At 35.0% G+C, this 25,853-nt stretch overlaps 1 protein-coding gene across 1 annotated transcript in view; it reads left to right on the forward strand.

Moving 5' to 3' along the window:
- The window catches only part of LOC129264542 (2-(trimethylamino)ethylphosphonate dioxygenase-like), a 26,982-nt gene extending 1,129 nt beyond the window's left edge, over positions 1-25,853 (forward strand). The window contains exons 2-11 of the mRNA XM_054902424.2: positions 6,563-6,764; positions 7,318-7,430; positions 10,632-10,762; positions 11,643-11,788; positions 12,090-12,148; positions 13,197-13,272; positions 13,875-13,919; positions 18,481-18,605; positions 21,295-21,435; positions 22,916-25,853. Of these exons, the coding sequence (XP_054758399.2) occupies positions 6,582-6,764; positions 7,318-7,430; positions 10,632-10,762; positions 11,643-11,788; positions 12,090-12,148; positions 13,197-13,272; positions 13,875-13,919; positions 18,481-18,605; positions 21,295-21,435; positions 22,916-23,006 (1,110 nt within the window). The 5' untranslated portion in view covers positions 6,563-6,581 and the 3' untranslated portion in view covers positions 23,007-25,853. The remainder of the gene's footprint in view (positions 1-6,562; positions 6,765-7,317; positions 7,431-10,631; positions 10,763-11,642; positions 11,789-12,089; positions 12,149-13,196; positions 13,273-13,874; positions 13,920-18,480; positions 18,606-21,294; positions 21,436-22,915) is intronic.

The raw sequence follows: 25,853 nt of genomic DNA on the forward strand, positions 1-25,853 counted from the left end.
TGTGGACAAAAGACGATTGTGCAATCTTATTATTCTTATTGTTTCAAATGGGAATGGCACACTTTATAATACTAGGCCTAGTACATAGCTAATGCCGAGTAATGGGGAATGTACAAGCTCTTTATTTCAATCTTTTGAAAGCTTTTTTGCAATGATTTTGACTACCCCTGGATGATTACCTCCCCCTGCCCCCCGGATAGTCGCCCCCCCCCTGCCCCGGACAATTACCCCCCGCGGACAACTACACTGTTAAACCCTATCAAAAATTCTACACCTAACTCTATTTCGGGGTAATTGTCCTGTGGTAGGTTTGTGCACAGGGTAAACATTATATGAATTTCTTTCGCTTGAACATTATATTAGAAATTAAATTTTCAATGAATATAATTCAAAATAAAAGAAAGAGAATTAACATAATAATCTCAGAATTTTTAGGAAAAAAAAGAGAAAGAATGAATTCAATCTTTGTTCTTTCCCTCCTTTATTTTGTATTATACATTGTTGTCATTTGTGTTATTCTATCTTTGTTCACTTGTATTGTAAGGGGTCATTTTTATTAAGCCATCATTTGTGCTTTTTATGATCCCCCACTATACATGTATTGAACATTGTATTGATTTGTATATATTGTTGCTTTTTAAAGACAAGTGGAAATAAATTGAATTGAATTGTATATTATCTCATTATTGTTATTGTGGTCTCAATAATATTATTGTCTCATCATTGTTTCATTATTGTTGTCAAAATTATTGTTATAATTATAATCATAATTATTTTTATCATTATGATAATTATTATTGTCTCAATAATTATTACAATTATAATTACTATCATAATTGTTAAATTTGTTATCATAATTATTTTATAGTTATTGTTTCAATAATTATAAAGCCTACATAATTATAATTATTTTTATAATAATGATTATTATTGATATCTCATTAATATTATTGTCTCAATAATTATTACAATTATAATTACTATCATAATAATTATAATTATAAGGCGCGATAGCTCAGTCGGTAGAGCGGGGGACTCATATTCCGGTGACCCAGGTTTGATTCCCACTTGGTGCGCTAGTGCCCTTTGGTAAGGCATTAATCCTCAGTACCAGGTCCCTCGTAGAGGACCTTAAGCCGTCGCACAGTGGGCCGGGGCGAAACAAAAGTGCGCCAAAAGTCATTTTGGGCAATTTCAGATTTTTAATTTCTGTCATGCCCAGCTGAAAGACAACACTTTGAAGAATACTTCAGCAAAATATTTCATTCGAGAATTTGCATAAAGGTTGTTAATTTCCTACCTCAAATCGTAAAATGTGACATTTTGCGAAATGCCGCGTGTATGGCAACTGAGTTGAAAAAAAAGCAATTTCACGGGAGGTTTTTCATGTAGGAATCTGAAATGGCACCCACATAATCCTGATATATTCTTTTTTTCGTGAGAAATGGTTCAAATTAGATAAAAGACACATTTCAGGAGGTTTATAGAACAATTATTCCTCGAAATAGGCTGATAATCCATGTTTTTAGCATTTACATTAGAAACGTTTATATTTCCGTGGATTTCCGTTTAAATTCTATCATCATCATTTTGCCAGATGTCTAAGCTTTAAGTCGATACCAAATTTAGCTGCCCGTTTTTGCCCGTTTTCAAGTTAGAGCCGATTTTACTTGGCACAACACCCCCAAAACCTGTTAAGAAACGGTCATTTTTATACCGCGCAGTCATCGCAGCGCACCGTGTGGGGTGTACATCGCCGTTCATTTTTGCACGGCGAGGACGATTCCCCCTTCCATTCCATGAAAAAGACATGAATTCCGGGCATAATGCAAACAAAATAAAGGTTGATAACGCATATAAGGGCTACTTGCCCCTCTTCCAGAGTGAAAATTTACTTGTAGAATAATTTGAGCCAAAAGCTCTCCTCACAGTAAAACATTCGTGGTCCTGTATACTATGCGTTTTACCCAAGTCTACACCGCTTGATAAAGCACGGTTAATATTTTTCAGATTTTTAAGTATTTTTTTAATCTAATGATCACTTTGATGCCATATAATTATTTTCAGGATCTCATACACACTTGTTAGGCATGTGAGAAGCATAAACCAACATTCACTCTGGTCAATCTTAAAGTAACACATAACACAAAGTCTATATACTACATATTGTTTAGCGTAATTTGTCTTTTCACAGATAGGTTTTAAGTAGCCAATCAAAATTGGTATCAAAGTGACGTCATATCGGCTTTAAATTATGTTCAGTCGATTCTACGCCCAAAATTACCCTTAATCAACATTTTAAAGTAAAAATATAACACGGAATATAATTTTGCCGCACTTTCAACTCATTCTGGCCCACTGTGCGTCGGTCCTCTGGTTGCTTGCTTACAAGCATTCATGCTTTCTTAGCAATCAGGTAAAAAATCACCACCAATTGTTATAGTTATTTTATAATAATTATTATTGTAATAATAATTATTATTACAATAATAATGAATATTATTATTGTAATATTAATATTTATTCAATAATATTTGAAATATTATTGTAATAATAATTATTACTGTCTCAATAATTATTACAATTATATTTATCATTATTATTATAATTGTTATCATTATAATCATTTTCTAATATCATTATTGTAATAATAATTATTCTCAATAATTATTATACCTATAATTATAATTATTATATGATTATTAATGATGTCTCATTAATATTATTGTCTCAATAATTGTTACAATTATAATTATTATAATTATAATTGTTATAATTATTTTCATAATAATTTTCAAATAATAATCATTATTATGGTCTCAATAATTTCATCATTATTGTCTCATTATTAATGTCTCATCATTATTGCCTCATTGTCTTATCTCATTTCATAATATCTTCAAAATAGTAATTAACACCATAACAAGGTCCATAATCAGATATCAAATTCATGAAACATATCTCATACATGTAGACCTATTTCTAAATTAAATTCATGAAAGGAGCTTTTTGTGCCATTCAAAAATACGACTTCCATTAACTCTGTGCGCTGGGCCATGAACCTCCTCTGTGCTGAATTGTTTTCAAGGAGGCATCAGGAGAAGTAAATAAAATAGACTTGCTTACTTCAACTTGCTTTAACTTTTTACTCCAACATTTTGAGGGAAAATGCTTCACAGCAAAGAACTTTTTGTAGAAAATTTCACAGACTTTCCAACTGTTTGGGGGAAATAATGATAAAAAAATGGTATATAATCCATAATTTCATAGATAGATGATTCTATTATGGTAAAGGATGTTCAAAGCCTAGTGTATAAGAATCTACATAACCATGTGTTCAAATAAGACACTGTCTTTATAGAGTGGATCATAAGCTTTCCATTGATACCAAAACATATACCATGTTTCTAAAGAAAAGTAGTAATCAAGGAGAAAAGAAAAAGAGATGATTAGGGTTGAGAAGTGTGTCTTATTGTACTCATATCCTGCCCCCTATTCAGAGTACATGACCATGCGACCCAATGAACTATTGTATATCCTGTCTCTTTTCTCTGAGAGGGGCCTTCAGTGCATATATTGATTTTTTGGGAGATACTTCGGAATTTTATATAATACCCTTTAGACAACAAGTTTTGTATTTGCAGGTCAAAAATGACATTCTGTACTATATATATCTCTATATTTTGCGTCAAAGGTTTATAAATGTTTGACACAAAACACAATACACACAAACAAGTTACATTATTTGCCATTTGCTAAATTTGTAATTTGCTCTATTTCATCTGCAGAATTATGTTTATATATCTTCTTAGCATCACATTGTATCTACCTACCTACCTACCTACCTATTTATCTATCTATTTATCCATCCATCCATCCATCCATCTATCTACCTACCTACCTATATATATATATCTATCTTTCTTTCTATCTTTTTATCTATCTATCTACCTACATATATTTCTATCTATCTTTTTTTTTTATAGCAACCATATACATTTGTAAATGTTTGCCTATTTTATCTGTCCATTGCAAAACTGTTTGCATATACCTTTTCTATCTGTATGTCTGCCTGTAAACTTATTACTATTTTCATTTATCCATCCGTCTTTATTTTTTTAAATTTTATAAATGTTTGAATCGTTATACTTGTGTATTCTATGTATTTATCTATATATTTATCTCTCTTTATCAACATATGTATTTTCAGCTTCCTGTTGTCTATGTAGTATGTAGTTTATCATTTTTAAAAATAGTTATATGTGTATGTTTTATTCAACTGTCTATGTATAACCATATAAGAATCTACATAACCGTTTGTTCAAAGAAAACACTGTCCGTACAGAGTGGATCATAAGCTTTCCATTGATACCAAACATATACCATGTTTCTAAAGAAAAGAAGTAATCAAGGAGAAAAGAAAAAGAGATGATTAGGGTGAGAAGTGTGTCTTATTGTACTCATATCCTGCCCCTTATTCAGAGTACATGACCATGCGACCCAATGAACTATTGTATCTATATCCTGACTCCTTTCTCTGAGAGGGGCCTTGAGTGAATTTATTGATTTTTTTTCATTCTTTGGCATCTTAGATAATACCGAATACTTATCAACCAGGTCAAGATCGTGAAACATCATTCATGTTATGGGAGCCAGTTGCAGGGCTCCACCCTAACCCTTTTTTTCTAACGGTCCAACCTGTTCATGTCGGACCAGTAGATACCCGGTTTTCCATTTTTTTACTGGTCCAAACCTAAAATGTATTGGTCCCCAAAATAAAGAAAAACATTTTAAAAGGAGAAGAGTTTATTTTGATGTCTTTTCTTGTTACCCCCCCCCCCCCAGAAAAAGAAAGAAAGAATGAAATAAAGAAATGAAAAAATAAAATGTAAAAAGAGGGGAAGGAAAAAAATAAAGAAAGAATAAAAGAAAGAAGGAAAGAATGAACGAAAAAAGAATGATAGAAAGGGGAAAATAAGAAAAGGACAAAAGAAAGAAGAAAAAAAAGGAATAAAGGAATGAAGGAAAGAAAGAAAAAAAAGGAACAAATGAAGCATGCAATAGAGAAAGAATGAACGAAAGACAAAAAGACAGTACTGAAGGATCAAAAGAAAGAACAGAAAGAAAGGAAGGAAGAAATATAAAAGAAAGGAAATGTAACTAAATTGATAGATAGAAGGAAGAAAAAAGAAAGAAAGAGCAACGGAAATGGATAAAGGAAAGAAAGAAGGAAGCAAACAAAAAGGTAAAAGGATAGATGAAAGGAGTGATTGTAAGAAGGAAGGGAAATAAGGAAATAATAAGGAAGAAATAAAAAAAGGTAAAATGATAGATAGAAGAAAGGCAAATAATGAAGGAAAGTCACAAAGAAGGAAGGAAGGAAAGAAAGGAAGCAAGCAATAAAAACGAAAGAAAGAAAAGGTAAAGTAAAATGATAGATGAGAGGAAGAAAAAAGAAAGAACAAACGAAAGTCAGAAAGAAAGGAAGGAATGTTCTTGTTCATCATCATCCTGTTCTTGTTCATCATCATCCTCAATCTCACTGTCCGAATCTTGAGTAAAATGTTTATCTTCATCGATATCCGACTCAACCACCTGTATTGCTATGGGTGGGACAGTGTTGAGATGACATGGGGCTCATCATGCTCCGACTCCGAATCTGAATCCATGACAAAAGCAGGTGACTCCGAAGAGCCCGCCAGTATAAGTTCACGAGCTTCATCTACGGAAAATAACCTCCTCGGAGCCATGATGGCAATACTAAAAGAGCTGTAAAAAAACGTGTTTTTCTCCAAAATTTGCAATGTAAATCTGTAGTGAAAACGACTGCATACGAAAGCCTTGTGAGTGGATAATAACAAAAACTGAACGAAAACCGCCACCTCCGGGGAAATCAACACAATTCGCACAAATACAATGGACTGAATGTTTGAGCGTGAAATGTGAAGATACTCCGAATGACAAAAACGTCCATTCAGAAGCTGCCCCCTCGCAAGACCCCTGTGACGAAACATCTCAGTTCCCTAGCCATGCCAAAATTGTTCAGCGCGAGCACCGCATGCGAGAGCTGCACGCACGGCTTCACAACTCCCTCCGTTGGCAGCTCCATACACCGCTAGTGCCTACATGCACAGCGCTAGCATGCACCGTACCCGCTGTGCCGCGATACCGTTCCATAGACCGTTTTCACACCATGACCCCATATTTTACCCTTGTGGTCAGTTCTTTAGACCCCCATTTCAGGGTTTCATCAGGCACACCCCCATCAAAATATAATTTGGGTGCCCCCCCCCCCCCGGACTTGTAAAAGCAGATTTGTGCATGTGGTACCTGGGATGGTGATATCCTTTGATTTAGGGTCACTCACAAGGTCAGTGGTCATATTGATCAACATTTGAAAATTTTAGAAGTCTGAATATATAATATATTTCTGATCAGGTAATGGCATTGTCATAAATTTCAACTACACAGTTAAAAATATAATGAGTTGACAACTTTTTGATTTGAGTACTTTTTGGGGCAAAATAGTGTCATTGACATTGTTTCTTATTTATTTCTTCAGGGGCTCAGTAGCTGAAATAATGATGTCCTGGGTACAGAAGTGTGTTGCTCGGAGTTCATTGCTGACTAAACGGATATGCAAATTGCAGAAGAGACAAGTTCAGCGATGTATTTGCTCTGGAGGAATCTGGAACAAACTCAGTATACATACAGTGAAACAGTGGATGCCAAGTTCAACCACCATAAGATGGAGTCATACATTGGTAATATGTTCATCTAACCCATTATTGTTTCTTGTAAATGTTGGCTTTTGATGATTTCTGCAATAGAATAAATGCTGTTCTCAAAATTGGTAGAAAATAACCCAACCTTTTTCTTTTTTTTGAGTGTTGAATGTAGACAACAACATTATAATGTTCAGCGAAAACCAAAGTTGATTGAATGTAAGCAAACTGTATTGAATGTAATATTTTTAGCACATGACTTCACAATGAATTACCTTGAACATGACAAAACTTGAACATTTTAAATATGTACATTTTCTGGTAGGGTTCATTAACGTTTGAGCACCACTATTTATACCTCATGTCTCCTCATATGAAATGAAATTGATACAGTTTAACGGGCCGAATCCCCACTTCATGTTTGAACTGGTTTCAGAACTAATGACTGTCAATCTGACATTGTCAAACTTATTTATTAAGACAGTTCAAAATGCAGACTTTACACTCTACAGACATGAGAAAAATTCATCCATGAAGAAAAATTCTCGTAATTTGTGTAATCACTGTTGACTATATTTTCCTTTCCACGTAGGGTCCAAGTTCAGCAGGAAAATTGATGAATCCCAGTCTCGTCATTGACCAACTGAGCTCTGACAATGATAACAAAATTCTGATTTTCACTTGGTCTGATGGTGTAGTGAGTAGGTAAGAAAATCAAAATGTTAATTTCTCATGCTAAGTATGAGCTACATGTACTCATATATTTGTGGAGTATTGTGGCCCAGTGGATTAGTCTCCGGACTTTGAAACAGAGGGTCGTGGCTTCGAATCCCAGCCATAACGTAATTTCCTTCGGCAAGAAATTTATCCACATTGTGCTGTTCTTGACCCAGGTGAGGTGAATGGGTGCCCGGTATGATTTATTCCTTGAACGCTTTAGCGCCTATTAATATGGCGGCTCAGCTACGGCAGGGGTAATAATATGATACCAAGTATCAAAGCGCAGTTGAGTATATGCACATAGTAACTGCGCTATATAAATGGACATATTATTATTATATATTTGCCCATATTTGACTTGTATTGAGTGAGCATGTGTGTCTGCAAGCTAATTTGATTCAAGTTGAATCCATTAATCATTCTTGATCTGAATCCCCAGCTCAGGGGCCAGTAATAGAAACTTAAAGGAGAATGAAACTCATGGAGCAAGTTAGCTTTTGTGAAAGCAGAAAAATCAAAGAATATAAGATCAACAAAAGTTTGAGTAAAATAGGACTACCAATAGAAGAGAATTATGAGCATATGAATGTCGAGATCACTAATGCTATGGAGATCCTCCCATTGGCAATGCGACCAAGATCTATGATGTCACAGATGAACAACTCTACCCTTTTGGACACTGAAAATATACCCCAAAACATCTCTTTTTGCTCATTCTAATCATATGACAAACGATTCATCAATGATATAATGTTGTGAAACCTCTGTACTTGTTCTCTCATAAAGAGACCACCTCACCTTGTGATAGACTCTATAAAAGTGAGAATATAAGTGAAATAAGTACTAAAGTAATGAGGGAGTTGTACGTGTGTGACATCACAGATCTTGGTCGCATTGCCAATGGGAGGATCTACATGGCATTAGTGATCTCAATATTCAAATGCTCATAACTTTCTTATTATTCATTCAATCTTCCTCAAACTTTCAACAATATGTTTCTTTGATTTTTCTCTTTGATATGGATTCAGCTGGTTTCAAGGGTTTCATTCTCCTTTAAGTAATGGATTGTATAGTTTATGTGTACATGTGGTTGTGCATCATGTTCAAAGTTAACCAGTCCTATGATAACTCTACATACAATACAATACAATACATGTTACATTTATAGCGCATTACATTTACATTTCAATGCGCTTTACAAATAAATTATTAAAGCATACAAACAAGATAATTATGTAATACATTAAAATATATACATAACAGTTATGAGACTAGGAAAAAATACATATGTATATTAACAATAACTACATTATGAACAACTAGCTAAAAAGAAAACAAAAATGTTTTTAGTCTGCTTTTGAAGGCCTCAATGGAAGGAGCATCACAGATTTGGGTTGGAAGTCTATTCCAGAGAGTGGGTACGATCGAGGAGAAGGCGCGATCACCATATCTCGTGCAGGTGTGTGGTCCAGGTGCGAGGTCTAGGTGTGCAAGTGCCGATGAACGAAGAGTACGGGAACCTGAAGTTGACTTGGATGTGATCAGTGAAGTGAGATAGGATCTTGAATTGTAGCCTTTTCTCAATTGGAAGCTAGTGCAAGGATTGGAGAATCAGGGTGATGTGTTCAAATTTCCTTGAGCATGTGATGAGCCGAGCAGCGGTGTTTTGAATATGTTGCAATGGAGTTAGTTGAGTTTTGGGAAGTCCTACCAGAAGGCTATTACAATAATCGAGATGTGTTGTGACCAGGCATGGACCAGTCTCTCCGCACTCGCATTATTTAGATACTTCCTTATCTTTCCTATTTTGGATATTCCAAATCCTGCAGACCGACAAGTGTTTCTTATATTCTGTCTCGTAGTCAGCTTGTCATCAAGTGTGACGCCAAGATTACTCACAGTTTCAGATGTAGAACTATCACCAATCTGCACAGCGGATAGTGGTGTAGTCTTCCTAAACTGTGAGGTGACATGGAGAATCTCAGTTTTACACCCGTTTAGCATGAGCTGGTTGTCCGCTGACCACCGTTGAACATGCTTGTAAACACGATCACTTCAGTTTAACTTTACCTAGGCTCATATAATTTGGTGTGTATGATACTAGCATGGATCCCAGGAAGCCTATCGATTTTTAGGTCAAAGGTCATGGTCACAGTGACATGCTTTCATCTTACTTTCATTTTTTTAGTGGTTTTGATACCAGCATAGATCCCAGGAATCTTATCAATTTTGAGGTCAAAAGGTCAAAGGCCAAGGTCACAGTGACATGCTTTCATCTTACTTTAATTTTTTTAGTGTGTTTGATACCAGCATAGATCCAAGGAATCTTATCAATTTTGAGGTCAAAAGGTCAAAGGCTAAGGTCACAGTGACATGCTTTCATCTCACCCTTCTGCAGTCCTTGTAAATGAGATAACTTCTGTTTAACTTAACCTAGGCTCATATAATTTGGTGTGTATGATACTAGCATGGATCCCAGGAAGCCTATCGATTTTGAGGTCAAAGGTCATGGTCACAGTGACATGCTTTCATCTTACTTTCATTTTTTTAGTGGTTTTGATACCAGCATAGATCCCAGGTAGCCTATTAATTTTGAGGTCAGAAGGTCGAAGGTGAAGTCGCCACCTTCCACTTTTCTTGCTGACCGGTTGTTGAAGTTTTTGTGCAATTTGCTCTCATTTCTTCTGCATAAATTTTGATCACACTTGGTTCAAATGATAATTGGGTAATACCACATGTGTTATTAAGGATGATGGGGTCAAAGGTCATCTAAGGGTCAAAATATCATTTTTGTCTCACCTGCGAAGCAGAGTGAGACTATAGGCGCCGCTTTTCCGACGGCGGCGGCGTCAACACCAAATCTTAACCGAAGGTTAAGTTTTTGAAATGACAGCATAACTTAAAAAGTATATGAACCTAGTTCATGAAACTTGGCCATAAGGTTAATCAAGTATTACTGAACATCCTGCCTTAGTTTCAGGTCACATGACCAAGGTCAAAGGTCATTTAGGGTCAATGAACTTAGACCGGGTTGGGGGAATCAACATCAAAATCTTAACCTAAGGTTAAGTTTTTGAAATGTCATAACTTAGAAAATATATGGACCTAGTTCATGAAACACTCCTGTTCATGTGCATATTGGTCATATCTCTGTCTCGTCAAGATTTTTCTTTTTGTCCTATTCAGATACAATACATCGTGGTTGAGGATAAACTGTCATTGCAGTGCATGTAAACAGCCTGATTCAGGTCAAAGGTTAATCAATATTACAGACTTTCCTGCTCATCTCACAATTCAAACATCATCTTATCAACATGGTTCGTATATTACTTGTCTTTTTTTTCCTCATAGACTTGGCAATGATTAATTCGATCAGGGGGATATATTATAAGCCCATGTACATTGTAAGTGTTTCATTTACCAAAATGTTCATTGACGATGGTTTAGCACATAAGAAAGGATCACCAGTCATTCTTAAAATCGCTCTTAACTTACGAACAGCTTTATGAAATGGGCACCAGATTTCATTTAAATTTTGGTCTGAATCTATGATTTAATTTTCGGGGATTAAATATGGGACAGCATCATCAGCATATTTAAAATATTTATAAAAAAAAAATAATATCACATTAAATGAGCACTTTACAGAGTTTATTTTTGCAATATGGTCGGGTTGATGAAATTGCAAAATGATTATGCTATTAGTGGTCGTTTTAATGCATGTTTAATATTTTGACTCTGCAGTAGTTCTTCATCATTTGCAGTTTCCTTTCTCTTGACATGGGTTTTTTATATGAAATATACATGATAAGAGTGAAAAATATTTTTTAAAATTTATTTATCATTCATTCATTATTGCCTTTTTTGGGGGGGGGGGATTGAGGGATTTAATCTGAATAAAAGAATAAAAAAAACATGTTGTTGGTTACACATCAAAGGTAGAAGATAATGAACAAAACTTATTATGAAAAAAACAATGCACAACAAAGGTTAGTATATTTTTTAATTTTAATGATAAGAAAAACATATATTTTCAGTAGCGTTGTTGCTGACTATCTACTTCTAGAGATACATGCACTACTTTGAAATCAAAGTCAATTAGTTTGTGTATTTATATCCTAGGTAATAAATGATATGCTACTCTTTTTGGTCCAATATAGCAGAATTAATTTATACACATTAATTTTTCTCATACAGATGGAGAATCTGGTTTTATAAGAGTGAAATTTATTGAAGAAGATGATCACGAATGCATTATTCCTGTGACTTGGTTGAAGCAGCATAGTTATTCTCCGATTGACCTTGAGGTCAAAGCAAGGTTACGGGATGTCAAATATCTAGATGTGAGTTGAGACTGTTTGAATCTTATCAGATGAACAATAGGTTATCAGTAATATGTTATGTATATTTAAAAATCTTGTGAATTTCTTATTTGTGTAACCAGCAGAATTAGAGTATACTTCAGATAAAACAAATAAAAGATGGATTGATATCCTCAAGTGAGAATAAGAAAGAATAAATAAGAATATGAAGCCCATAGTAGTTTTTGCTTTTTAAAATTTTATTTTACAAATATACTGTCCATTCAGCTCTTTGTATCTCACTTTTTGTATCTGGTTTCATTGTAAAACTCCCATCGTCTAGAGTACCATTAAAAGTTTTGGATGGGCGGATGTCACAAGTTCAGAAAGTGACTTATTTGAGTAAGTATCATGGGTGGTGTTTCACAAAGATTTAAGGGTCGCTTTCAATTGCATACGATTTTTAACTCATCACCGCAATAGTAAGATCATGTGCACAGGAAGCACACTACCGTGTTGATTTCTTGATTTCTCTTTTTTTTTGGGGGGGGGGGTGAAAATTAAAAACCAAGAAAATATATTATTTCTTACTTACGTTAGTTCTACTTTGATTGGGATTTGGATTTTGGAATCATATTGTAAACCATTGCATCCCAATAAGAAGTTGCTTCAGTACTCTTTGTTACTGATTTCTTACTGACAGATGCATTTATTTTATGTTGTAAATCCTGTCCATTTTAACCTCTTCCATGCCAACAAATTTAGGATCATGTGTCCACAACAGTATAGATTGATTTTTTCATTTTCAAGAAAAAAAAAGCAAAGTGATGTTTTTGTTTTTTATGAAAAACATGTCACCTCGAGGTTTCTGGGTGAAGTATTTGTCACTCAAATGTATGCGCATGTTTTGCCAGCCAGTTGTTAGCATTTTGTATTAAACTTCAGAATCTTTATTAGGGGCATATTTATACTGGAGGAAAATTAAAATTTGGATGACGATCCAAATTTCATTTTTGCTACTGTTCACTCACAACCAAAAATTGTGATTTAGATCGCAAGGAAGGTATGAATCAAAATACTATCTGATAATCTATTTTTCTGATTTTGAATCTGACTGCAAGAATGGAATATTGAGCAAAAATTGATCCTAATTTTGTTATTTTAAACAGAAATATTACCATATATTCATAATTTGTATCACGAATAGAATATTAAAAAAAATCAAACCTTTGAAGAAAAAATAATGTTTTGTTCATAGAGAATATTTCACAATTTTTTTTTACATTTGTTTTTGCAGTAAAAATTAAGAAAACTTAACACTTTATTTTTGATTTTTTTTCTGTTCACTCATGCAAAAAGATTTGATATTTAAATTGTGCCAAATATTGTTTTTCAAATTAATCTTTTTGTTGTGTTTATGAATGCCATTTTGATTGATGTTGTATTACAGGTGGCTTGATCATCTGAATACATATGGTGTGACAATACTGAACAATGTACCCTTGAATCACGAATCAGTTACAAAGGTAAGAAGCTATTTTATAATCAAATCTAATCACATTGACTTTCCAGGTTTTCATGTGAAAAACAGAACATTTTAACAAGAAATACAAAGCTCCAGGCATCATTTAATTTGTGAAACACACACCTCTTTATTTTGCCTTGCCTGCATAGAAGAAGTGAGATATGGGCGCTGCTTTTCCAACAGCGGCAGTGACTACGCCATCATCATCATTGAAATCTTAACCAAGGTGTTTGAAATTTCATTGTAACTTTGAAATCATAAGGACATATTTCATGAAACTTGCACATAAGGGTATCTAAATATCACTTATCATCTTCAATGAGTTTCAGGTCACATGATGAAGGTCAAAGGTTATTTAGGGTGAATGAACCTTGGCCATGTTTAATGATTTTAATTTTCAAGATAATTCTCTCGTGCTGTTTGTAAACAGACATGTTTATGAAATACAAGATTTATATTATGGTAAATTATGCTCTAAGGTGTGTTTTAACATAATTTTTACAAAGAATGTTAAAAGCATAAAAGTGAATTTGAAAATGAGTAGGGCCTACCTGACTAAAGATGTATAAATATAACTTATTCTTTTTTTTTCTTTTTGCACAGGTTGCTAACCTGATCGGGCCAGTTACAGAGACTCTGTATGGACCTGTAAGTGCTATACTGTAATGCTTTTTATACAAATGTTGCAACTCTTTAATGATTGTTTTCATGTTGTTTCCAAACGAGTTACATGCTCATGTGATACTGAAGAGCCTCTCTTTACGTAAAGAATATTATTTCCAAAACACTGGAACTCAAGTCTTCCATAGCTTGGATCTACAATTTTACTAAGAAAGGATATACAGTAGTAGGCAATGACTGTGTTGCGTTCTTGTGTCACTGTGTAAACCATGACACTTGTAAGGGGAAGAAATTATTGAAGCCCTTGGTTCAGAATTCACCCTAAAACTTGCACCTGAAATATAGGTCTATTCTAAAATTCCAGGAATGAATCTAGTTTTCTCATGTGGAAAGTGGAATATTTGTGCTGGCTCCTTAAAATCCTTTGACCACGTTTGACTGCAGTGATTTCAGCCGTGTTACTAGTTTTGATTTGTAAATCTACCAATTGTTAAGTATTTTTTTAGCTTCTGAGATTTTATTTCTTTCGGTGGCACCCTTGTTTGTAGCAGCTGGTCAAAGTTACTTTTCTTTAGTTTGAAAATATTTGTTATTGTCTATAGCTTCTCAAACGTATATGTGGAAGTTGTTAAAAGGTCTCAGTCAGAGCAGTCAGTTTAGCCCAGACCATTATGACTTTGACAAATATATATTGATACATAGATTATGCATTACAAAGAAATTTATATACTTCAACACAAAACCTTTTAAAGAAAGAAGAGTAAAATATGAAATAAACAAAATCAGCATAAATGGTCAGCATGTGACACTGACATGTTGTCCTTCTTTTGAGGGTTACACTTGTTCTTTGAACCTTAGTTGGTGCAAGGACTTCCAAAATAGTTTTCTGGGGTTGCAGTTGAATTCTCTTAGTATCACATAATTTGTTTTACAACTACAAAGAGAAATTGTGAGGCTTTAACTACATTGCCTCCTTAAGAACAGTTTTCTTTGTAAGAAGTAACAACAATTCAGAGCGGAGTCATTGTATTCAGTTGAAATCTCCTAGTATCACAGTTTGTTTTACAACTGCAACTTGAATTTGTAGGCTTTGAGTACATTACCTCTTGAAGAACAGTTTCCTTCGTAATGAGGTAGCAGCCATTCTGATCAGAGTCATTGTATTCGGGGTTCGCAGTTGAATTCTCCTAGTATAACTGCCATCAAGTTATGCAGACAAAAGATCCAACGTTTAGACGGATGTTGAAATTCGAAACTTAAGTTAATTCATTCCAAACAGTGTCGTGAAACTGTAACAATAGAATGAACAGTTCAAACAATTAATGTCATATCGAATATGTACATTGCAATAATATCTTTTCCGTATATTACTCAAGTCTTATTAAGTTATTCTTCCTCAACTGTGACATTTCAAACAAGACATATACGAGCATATATGAAAACATTTCATATAATAATTCTTAACTATTTCTCATCATTCATAACCAATTGTTATGTCACTAAGTTTCAAGTACATTTACGTAATATAAACAAAAAACAAATCAATATCAATCACATAAATATCCATAACATATTCCATAATCATTAAAATAATATTACAATAAAACTAAGCATAAAGAATTAATCAATAATTTGTATCAGCAATATCATGTATAAGAAACACTTCTTTCGATCCAACTGGCTGGACAAGTTGGCTGGACATAAATAAATTTTGGCAGTAAAGCTAAAACAAATTACAAAGAGGACCTGGAACGAAGGTCTCCTTCTAGGTCAAATAACAGCAAAATGACAAATTCAAGAACAGTTATTTTGGGTTGTCATGGCACTTTGCGCCCATTGATATCATAAAATATAATCAAGAAAATATGTTATATACCTACTGATTTGGCATGTTAGACCGGAGAAAGTGTTGGAAAATATAGAATACTATTATACACAAGAATTATGATACAATTTGTTCGATTAACAATTTCAATATGTTCAAATAAGGAATTATCTTTTATTATAGAAAGAATCAGTAGTAAAAAGACTTGAAGCTAATTAGTAGATAATAAGGTAAAAACGCGCATCCACAAGGGGTGCGGGAAGCTGCCAAAATGAAATCGGAGGCAGCCACACCTAGTATCACATAATTTGTTTTACAACTGCAAAACAAATTGATAGCTTCAACTACATATTGCCTTTTTTAAGAACAGTTTTCTTCCTAATGAGGTAATGGCCATTCTTATGGGAGTTATTATTTTCAGTTAAAAATTTCCCAATTTGCAGTTGAACTCTCCTAGTATCACATACATGTAGTTTGTTTTACAACTACAATAAGAATTTGCAGGTTTTGAGTACATCGCCTCTTCAAGAACAGTTCTCTTTGAAACAAGGTAACAGCAATTCATATTGGAGTCATTTCATTCAGGTTGTGCAGTTGAAATCTCCTAGTATCACATAGTTTATTTTACAACTGCAATTAGAATTTGCAGGTTTTGACTACATTTACCTCCTTAACAGTCTTCCTTGTAAGGAGGTAACAGCGATTCATATAGGAGTCGATCAATTTATTCAGGTTGTGCAGTTGAAATCTCCTAGTATCACATAGTTTGTTTTACAACTGCAATTAGAATTTGCAGGTTTTGAGTACATCGCCTCTTCAAGAACAGTTCTCTTTGAAACAAGGTAACAGCAATTCATATTGGAGTCATTTTATTCAGGCTGTGCATTTAAAATCTCCTAGTATCACATAGTTTGTTTTACAACTGCAATTAAAATTTGCAGGTTTTGACTACATTTACCTCCTTAACAGTTTTCCTTGTTTTCAACAAGGTAAGAGTGATTCATATCGGACTTATTGTATAAAGTTGAAATCTCCTAGTATCACATAATTTGTTTTACAGCAGCAACTTGAATTTGTTAAGATTTAACTTTGTTACCTCTCAAAGAACAGTTTTCATGCTAATGAGGTAACAGCCATTCCTATGGGAATCATGTATTCATTTGAAATCTCCTACCATTGTTTTACAAAGCAGCATGAATCTGTAGGTTTTGACTTTGTAGCGAGGCAACAGCATTTCATATTGGCGTCATTGTATGCAGTTGATATGTACCTTTAATTTGTTTCACAATTGAAGTTGAATGTGTAGGCTTTGTCTACGAGAACTTTTTTTTTCATAATGAGGTGACAGCGGGTCATACTTGAGTAATTTATTCAGGGATTGCAGTTCATTGCAGTATTACATAATATGTTTTACAATCACAACTTAAATATCTGGCTTTGACTTGATCGCCTCATTACAAACAGACAGTTTTCTTCCTGTTTGAGGTATCAGTCATTCCAATTGAAGCCATTGTATTCAGGGTTGTAACTGAAATCTCCTAGTAACACATGATTGGTTTCACGACTGCAACTTGATTTCATTGGCTCTGACTTCAATCAACCAGACAGTTCCCTCTCTAATAACGTAACAGCCATTCATTGAAGCCATTGAATTTTGGTTGCAATTAAATAAAATCTCTTATAATAATATACTTCTATTTTTTTTTACGACTTGAAGTTGAATTCCTAGTCTCTTGACTACATTCAAAGAGACAGTTTTCATTCTGGCATGATAACAGCCAATCATTCAAGCCTTTGTCAGGCTTCCAATGGTACTTGATCAAAACCTTATGGTTTTACCACAGAAATAAGCACTTGAATGAATTATTAGACAAGAAAGTAAAGCATACCTTGTTAATCAATACATTGTCATTGAAAAATGCTTTATAACATAGGAACGCAACATAACAGCACATTCCATATACATATCATGAACAAGAACTCGAGAAAATAGGACTCAAATAGATGGGACATGGTGATGAAAAGTAGGTTTGCAGCAAAGTCATCGACAATCCTGTTTTTGGTGATTACCAGGGAAATTGTTTTTGGATCTAATTTCCATGTTATGCAACCCACAAAATTGGTACATCACAAACTTGATTCTCTGTCATTGGAGACAGCATTACAGAGCAGCTATTAACTTTACACCATAATGAACTTTGTAGCATGCTCTTTCGTTATGTGCCATGTCCATTTCTACTCTGCATTATTATTTTAAAAAATGTTCATTACATTTATGTGGTAGTTTCGTCACTTTTTTGTCTTTATGAGTTTGTTCCTTTATCATTAATCAGATAGGATGAGCTAATAAATGTCTCCAATAAATGTCTCCTTTGATAAAATGTTAGACTTCATGTGTACAAATATTTGCTCAGTCTTTCTGTGTGGATTGTCTTGTCTCTTAGTGTTATATAAAGTATGATTGGTTCCAAAGGGACAGATCTATACAAATGCTGCATCATATCACTCTTGATCAGGATTGAAAAAAAAACCCAACAATGATGATTTGAATGAACAAGCAAATTAAACTTTTGAAGATGGAACCATATATATTATGTATCTGAAATAAAGGGGAATATTCACATATCACCTTTTCAAGTATTTAATTCTACATTATAAAATATATATATCATTATTTCTAAATTATTGGCATTTCATGACTTTCAGAGCCTATCCTTATATCTCTTTTCCCTTCTTTTGCTGTTGTTCTTCCACATTTTCCAGAGTTTTGATGTAAGATCAGAGGATAAACCTATCAATGTTGCATACAGCTCAGTAAGCCTTGGTTTCCATATAGACTTAGCCTATTACGAGTCTCCGCCTGGTCTTCAGCTTCTACACTGCTTACAGTAAGTACCAGTTTATACAGGCTTTAAAGCAGATGTAGACTATTTGTGCTGCTTTTCTGACAGCGATGATGGCAGCGGCATCATTAACATTGGAATCTTAACCAAGGCTAAGTTTTTGAAATGTGATCTTTATAACTTTGAAATTATAAGAACCTCTTTCATGAAACTTAAGGGTAATCAAGTATCACTGATCATATTGTACGACTTGCAGGTCACATGATCAAGGTCAAAGGTCATCAACGGTCAATGAACTCTGACAGTGTTGCGCTATCACTGTCTCAAGATGAATGAGGACAAGACGGAATCCCTTGTTGTGGGATCTTGTCAACAACGAGCCAAATTTACAATAAACCATCTAAGAATTGGCAAATCTTTAATCAAGCCTTCTGATCAAGTGAGAAACCTTGGAGTGGTGTTTGCTTCCTCACTTACATTGGAGCAGCATGTCACAGGCACTTCCAAGGCTGCCTGTATCTCTATCCGTAATCTTGGAAGGATTCGCAAGCATGTAACTAAGAAAGTTGCTGAACTCCTTGTTCATGCCTTTGTAACAACCCGACTGGACATTTGCAACTCGATTTTGACTGGTTTGACTCAACATCAACTGCACAGACTTCAGCGTCTGCAGAACATGGCCGCACGTCTTGTGTCCCTTCAAAGAAAGAGAGTCCACATTACTCCAATTCTGCGTGACCTACATTGGCTGCCTGTCAACCAGAGAATAGCCTATAAACTTGGGGTCCTCGTATTTAAAGCGCTTAACGATAAATCTCCACCCTACATATCAGAGCTCTTATCTCAGCATAGACCAACACGCAGTCTCAGATCAGCAGATCAAGCATTGCTGACAGAATCTCTCAGCCACACAACTTGGGGTGACAGAGCCTTCTACATCTCTGGACCAAAGCTGTTGAATAGCCTTCCCCAATTTATCAGGAGAGCAGAGACCCAATCAACTTTTGAGTCTTACCTGAAGACCTTTCTGTTCCCCACTCCAAGATTATTGCAAGAATAACTCAATTGTAGCATTACTAGGACAGTACTTGAACTGAATGATGATCCTAAGCACTGTTTGAAGACATTGAAATTCGTGAGATATTTCCTATTTTTGAGCAAGCGCCATGAGCGCCCAGCTGAGGCGGATACCGGCGCTATACAAGAACCCATCATCATCATCATCATCAATACAAAAAAACCTTAATCAATTTTAAGATTTTACGTGTTTACATTTACGTTTTACGTTTGGATAGTGAGTAGGTATTCTTTGTTGTGTTGTAAAATTAGATCTGTACCAAAGTAAGACATGGCTGCAATGAATGAAACTAGATATCAATGAAGTCATCTCTCAACAGTTGCAATAACAGTAAAATTCTTTGTTATACCTCAGCCAAACAAAGTTTGAAGGGGGGTATATAGGAATCAGTGTACGGTCGGGTAGGCGTTCGGTCAGTCCGTTGCAAATCTTACACATCGAACTACTTCCTCAGTTTTTAATCAATTCTCATGAAACTTAGCATACATAGTGGTGTTGGGGTGAAGATGTGCAAGACACATTTTTCTTATGTGTTGGATATTTGGTTGCCATAGCAACAACATATTATATGGTGAAAATCTTGCGGCTTGAATTACTTCATCAATTTGCAACCAATTCTCATGAAAGTTGGCTCATACATTGGTTTGGAGGTAAAGATTTCCAAGACATATTTTGTGTGTCGGAAATAGAGTTGCCATGGTAGCAGCATATTATATGCCCCAAATTAAGTAAAAAAATGTCGGTTTGTACTACTTCAATTCAACTAATCCTCATGAAATATGGCTCACGCATTGGTCTGAAGTAAAGATGAGCAGGGCATAGTTTACCATGTATTGGAAATCATGTTGCCATGGTAACAATATATTATATGTCAAAAAATTAGGCAAAAATCTTGCAGTTTGAACTACTTCATATCTTTTTAACCAATTCTCATGCTATTTAGCTCACACATAGGTCTTGAGGTAAACTGTTGCCATGATAATGGCGTATGACGGGATATTAATCACCCTCAGTGATAGTTCTAGTTTCAATGCAATTAACATGAGAACTGTTTAATAAACACGTTTTAAGTATCGATTCTCAAGTTGATCTAATTGAAAAGATGTTTAATGATGAAGTTTACTGCAATGCATGTACATGTAGTTTTATGACTTTGTGGGCATCTGATTTTTCTATTGCAATCGAACAGTACATTGGCTAAATTCTAATTTTACATTGATCACAGCCAAGGATATCTTGTGGTTATCCAAGAGTAAACACACTATATAAAAATGGTACCTGATTGGTGTGAGATCATTGTTTTGCTCAATTGGTATAATGGTGTATAAAAGGAAAAGTTAGATTCAACCATTAGATGGGGGAGTTACTTGGGGGGCATAGACCCCGCCCCCCCCCCAAAGAAAAAAAAATCATGACCAAGAAAAGAACAAAAAGACAGGAGAAGATGAAAGGGTAAAATATGATATTACTATCTGAATATTGTGCCAAAGTTGATCACAAAATTAGATTTTTGTATTAAAAAAGTCAGAATTTTTACTTTTTCGTAGCTTTTATAAATTTGGCCCCCATACTCTATGTCTGACCCCTCAAATATTTTTCTCATTATGCCATGCACTGTAACTCATTATCCCCTGGTTTGTGTTATTCTTTTGATAGATTTGATAATGTGGTTACAGGTGGAGAGAGTATATTCATCGATGCTTTCTATATTGCGGAAGAATTCAGAAGAAAATTCCCCCATCATTTTGACAGCCTGACGAGGATACCAGCCACCTTCCAAAAATTCCACTTTGAAAGGTATGTTGATGATAATGTGCAACATTTATACAGGACAATTGTGACGTAAGCAAGGTGTCAATGAAGGTTGATGAGTTATTCAATTATGTAGAATAGAAATCACAAGAATCAATCATGTATTCTCGATATAGCTGACCTTTGAACTTCGGTTACCTTAGATACACCCTGTATAGCGCTTAATACAATGTTTCAAAGCGTTAGCACGGCTACCCTGAACAGGTGCTCGAGCTTTAAAGGAATTCCTTTCCACCGGGTCCCCATCTACTACACATTGGTGGAGAGTGGCAAATGTAGATAAATGCCTTGCCAAAGGACGTGAGTGCTGCAGTGGGTTTTGAACTCTGGACCTTGTGGTTCAAAGTTTGGAGACTCATCCACTGAGCCACAGGGTAGTGTATTGATCATAACTTTTTTATGGTAAATGATAGAAATGTTGTGGTGTAGCAGTTCTTACTCGCACTTTATCAAAGAATGTGTTTGACTCCTAGAACCGCAGTCTAGCATCCTTCGGCAAGGCAACAACCACAATTTGCCAGTTTTCAATTGAAGGGTTCATGATGATATTTTATTATGAGGGGTACACTTTTTAGAGCCCACACTAGCAATTATCTCATTTTCCTTTAGCAGTATTTATGTACAGATTTCACTGAATTTAGTTGATATTTAAAGAAAGTTATATTTCTTCTCTATCCATTCCCTGATCTGTTTTCCACAGAAAATAAAGATAAAGATAATAAAATAATAATAAATAAAGATGTAGTTGAAGAATAACCAGGGGCGGATCCAGGATTTTCCAAAAGGGGGGCAAATTTTTCGGAGGAAAATTTTGACAAGTCCCCCCCCCCCCCCCCCAATAAAAAAAAAAGGTTTTCAACCACAAATAAAGGATATTTTGTACCCGAAAAAATTTGACAAGCAAAAAAAAAAAAGTCTTCAATTTCAAAAGAGGGGTTACACCTCTGTTTTCATGGCATTTTTACATTACAAATTTTTTACTTTGCTTCTCCCCCCCCTGGATTCGCGCCTGAGAATAATCACCTAGTGTAATTAAATTATATTATTAATGACATGTTACTTTTTAAGATTGTTCTTAGTTTTTATTATTCATTTGAATAAATTAATTTCAATGACATTTTGTTCTTTGCCATATTACTTTGTCTACTTTACAATGGAAAATCTAGTTGATATATTCATGTATTCAAATTCTAAACCATACATTGAGATTATTGATATTATTTCATGTATAATATGATAGATGCATTAATGTACATTAGATATATACATGCTTATGTCCTGAGTGAAATGTCATATGCCAAGCTATATGGCCCACTAGGCAAGGCTGAAGATTTTGATGAGTGATGCAATTGTTGATTTCTAATAGTAAAAGATGCAATCTGAAATAGTCATTATCTTTCCATGGATGAAAGAGAACTGTTTTTGGACTAGTACCATAATTCTTTATTATTATCATTATTCACAGAGCGAATCCTGCCGCATACATCTACCAGAGGCCACACATCAATGTGAATCATAGAACAGGCCAGGTATGCTTTACATCTTTTTCTTATTGAAGTCTATCATAAACAGTGTCAGGCAATCTAACTACCAAGTTCTACACAGGAAATTATTCACCAAACTTGACATTAATTCGCGGAAGTGGTTTATGGTACACCATGTGTTGAGTCCTAGAAAGACTAAGAAGAGTGGATAGAGGTAGAAGTGAAATGGAGTGGAAGGATTCTTATTAGGATTGTAAACCTGGGGACTGTTTCATGAAAGTTGTCTGCACAGACAAGTTGACTTTCTCTGACAGTTACCATAGTAATAGTCAAAGGCCAGTGCCTCTCGGCCAATCAAAACCAAGGATTTCAATGAAATTGTCAGCACTGGCAATTTATTTAGTCAGTGCGGACAACTTTCATGAAACACCCACCAGAGAAGTTGAGAGAAGACTTGCTTGAGTCTGCGAATGGAGTTGCAGAGCAGGAGAGAAGACACAATGGCCCAAATTCACAAAGGTGGATTTGAAAACCCATGGTTGAATCCATGGTTTATGCAGATTTCCTGTATAAATTACACTTATTTTAGCACGTATCAGCCGCGTGTATAAAAAATGTCCAATGCTGATGCGCGCTTTTGTCACAGTGCGCAAAATTGACTCCTGTTACTATGGTTAGATACGCCGTTTTATTCATGAGTCCACTGTTTGATGAGTAGACTCATAATTCAAAACAGTGGACTCATGAATAAAATAGCATTGATAACCACGGCAACAGGCGTCAATTTGGTGCACTGTGACAAAAACGTGCATCAGCATTGGATATTTTTTAATATATGCAGTAAAATAAGCGTAATTTATACTGGAAATCTGCATAAACCTTGGACTCAACCATGGATTTTTAAAACCACCTTTGTGAATTCGGGCCAATGTTTTTTAGTGAGAGTGCTCCCCTAGTCTGTTTATGGTTAAGAGAGATGAGAGTATAGGCTACATACTTTCATGTTGATGTCCGACTGGGGAAAGTGAATCTCATGATGTACCGTAATTAGTTCATCAAACACAAGGTGGTGTTCCGCTCTTTTACTGATCTTTTGAGGTAGCAACTTTGATCTATAGAATCAGAACTAACACTATCTGGTTTGCACCAAATGAAAGTGTTTTGAAAGAAAAATGATGTGCACACCAAGGGAATGAATGTAGATATGACGCTATGTTTCGGACAAGAATACAATTTGCACAGTTAGTTCGTCACTTCAGGAACAACAATTATTTGCTAAAGGCCCTGTCACATCGTTCCATGCAAGCCGTATGGGTGAGTTGTGGGCAATCACCCGCAACAATGTTTCAAAACTTTTTGCAGGCAAATCAGACTCTCATATGCTCCAGCTGTAAACTGCATGCAAGATACTGTCAATGCGGGCGACCTGCGGGAGTCAAAAGGTCGCAAACTAGTCGCATACAAGGCTTGCATGGAACGATGTGACAGGATCTTGAGGAAGCCTGTCAATACTTAGAAGGGGCATATCAACTTGTTCCAATGCCTCAATCCCCTTTCTTAGAACTTTGCAATTAATTTGAGGACACATCTATCAGCCATTAGGAAGAGCATCTAAAGTTTTTAAAGGAGCTATCCAGCAGTATTAAATGATCGTCATTTAGGAAGTGGTGAATAAAGGATTCCATGACATTGGCAAGTTTCAGTTCTGACAAAACTGGACAGATGACATCGAAAAATCCACATCCTGTTTATCAAGTGGTTTCATCTGGGCTTTTTAATCTTGGTGACGGGGAATTCTTGTCATCCTGTTTCTATAAAAGAATATAAATGATGTGGAATTTTCACAGTTGATCCATTACAAGTACACAATCTATAAGCCACAGAAATTTGATACATCTTGAAACAAAGACATTCAAGCTATATTAAACATGATTTATTTTTCTACTTTCTTAGATGTGGGGTCATTTTAAAAAATGTAACAATTCATGAAAATCAAGAATGGGACATCTCTTGGACCACAATCCAACACCCATTGTGTTTACAAATTCCTTTTTTTTGTTGGAAATCCTTTTTTGCCATTAGACGTGTTGGATAATTTTACTGCATTTGGACTCAGTTGCCAGCTACTCCCCGATTTAAAATTAATAGAAATAAAATCTACACAATTATAGGTAATTGGATGCATGTAACTTTTGGCAACTTGACCAATGTCAAAGGTCATTTAGGGGTCATTATTTCAATGTAGAGTTTGGGGAATCTCTGAATACAGTTTCTCATTCCCAGATGTTGACAGGTCTGGTTTTAAGGTTCGTATTCACAAATTCCTTTTTTATTTGGTGATTCCTTGTTTGTTGGCTCCTTCAGGTTAATCACAAGATTCAAGAACTCCCTTTCTATCTGGGGGATTCTGGCTTGAGCATGGACTGTGACTACAGGTGTAGACACATGATGTCTTGGTGTGTGTGTGTGGGGGGTATAATGACACAATAGATCACTCCCTTCCCTTACATTAGTGAATGTGACCTTCGACTACAGAGCATGCCTTCATAGGTAGGGTACGTTTCCATGATTAAATTGCCAGCAATGGTCTGTTATATTAATCATTTGTCATGATTTAGAACCAAAGGGGAGTATTCACCAATGAATTACCTAAAAGGTCATCATCAAATTAAAAATATATCCTTATTCTTCATTGCCAAAATATTTTGAGCTCGTTCTGATGAAAATATTAGGCGGAACAAGAAATAAGCGGAATAATTTGAAACGAGCTCTGGATGTCAATGGGCCTAGTATGCCATCTATCTTCACAGATCTAACCATGAATGTCCATCACCCACCCTACTTTTTGGTTGTACTCCCTCATATTTATAATTGTTTATATATTGCACTTTTCCTTAGATTTCCCATAGAGTTTTATAC

Source organism: Lytechinus pictus, chromosome 7 (assembly GCF_037042905.1).
Source record: "Lytechinus pictus isolate F3 Inbred chromosome 7, Lp3.0, whole genome shotgun sequence".
NCBI classification, from domain to species: Eukaryota; Metazoa; Echinodermata; class Echinoidea; order Temnopleuroida; family Toxopneustidae; genus Lytechinus; species Lytechinus pictus.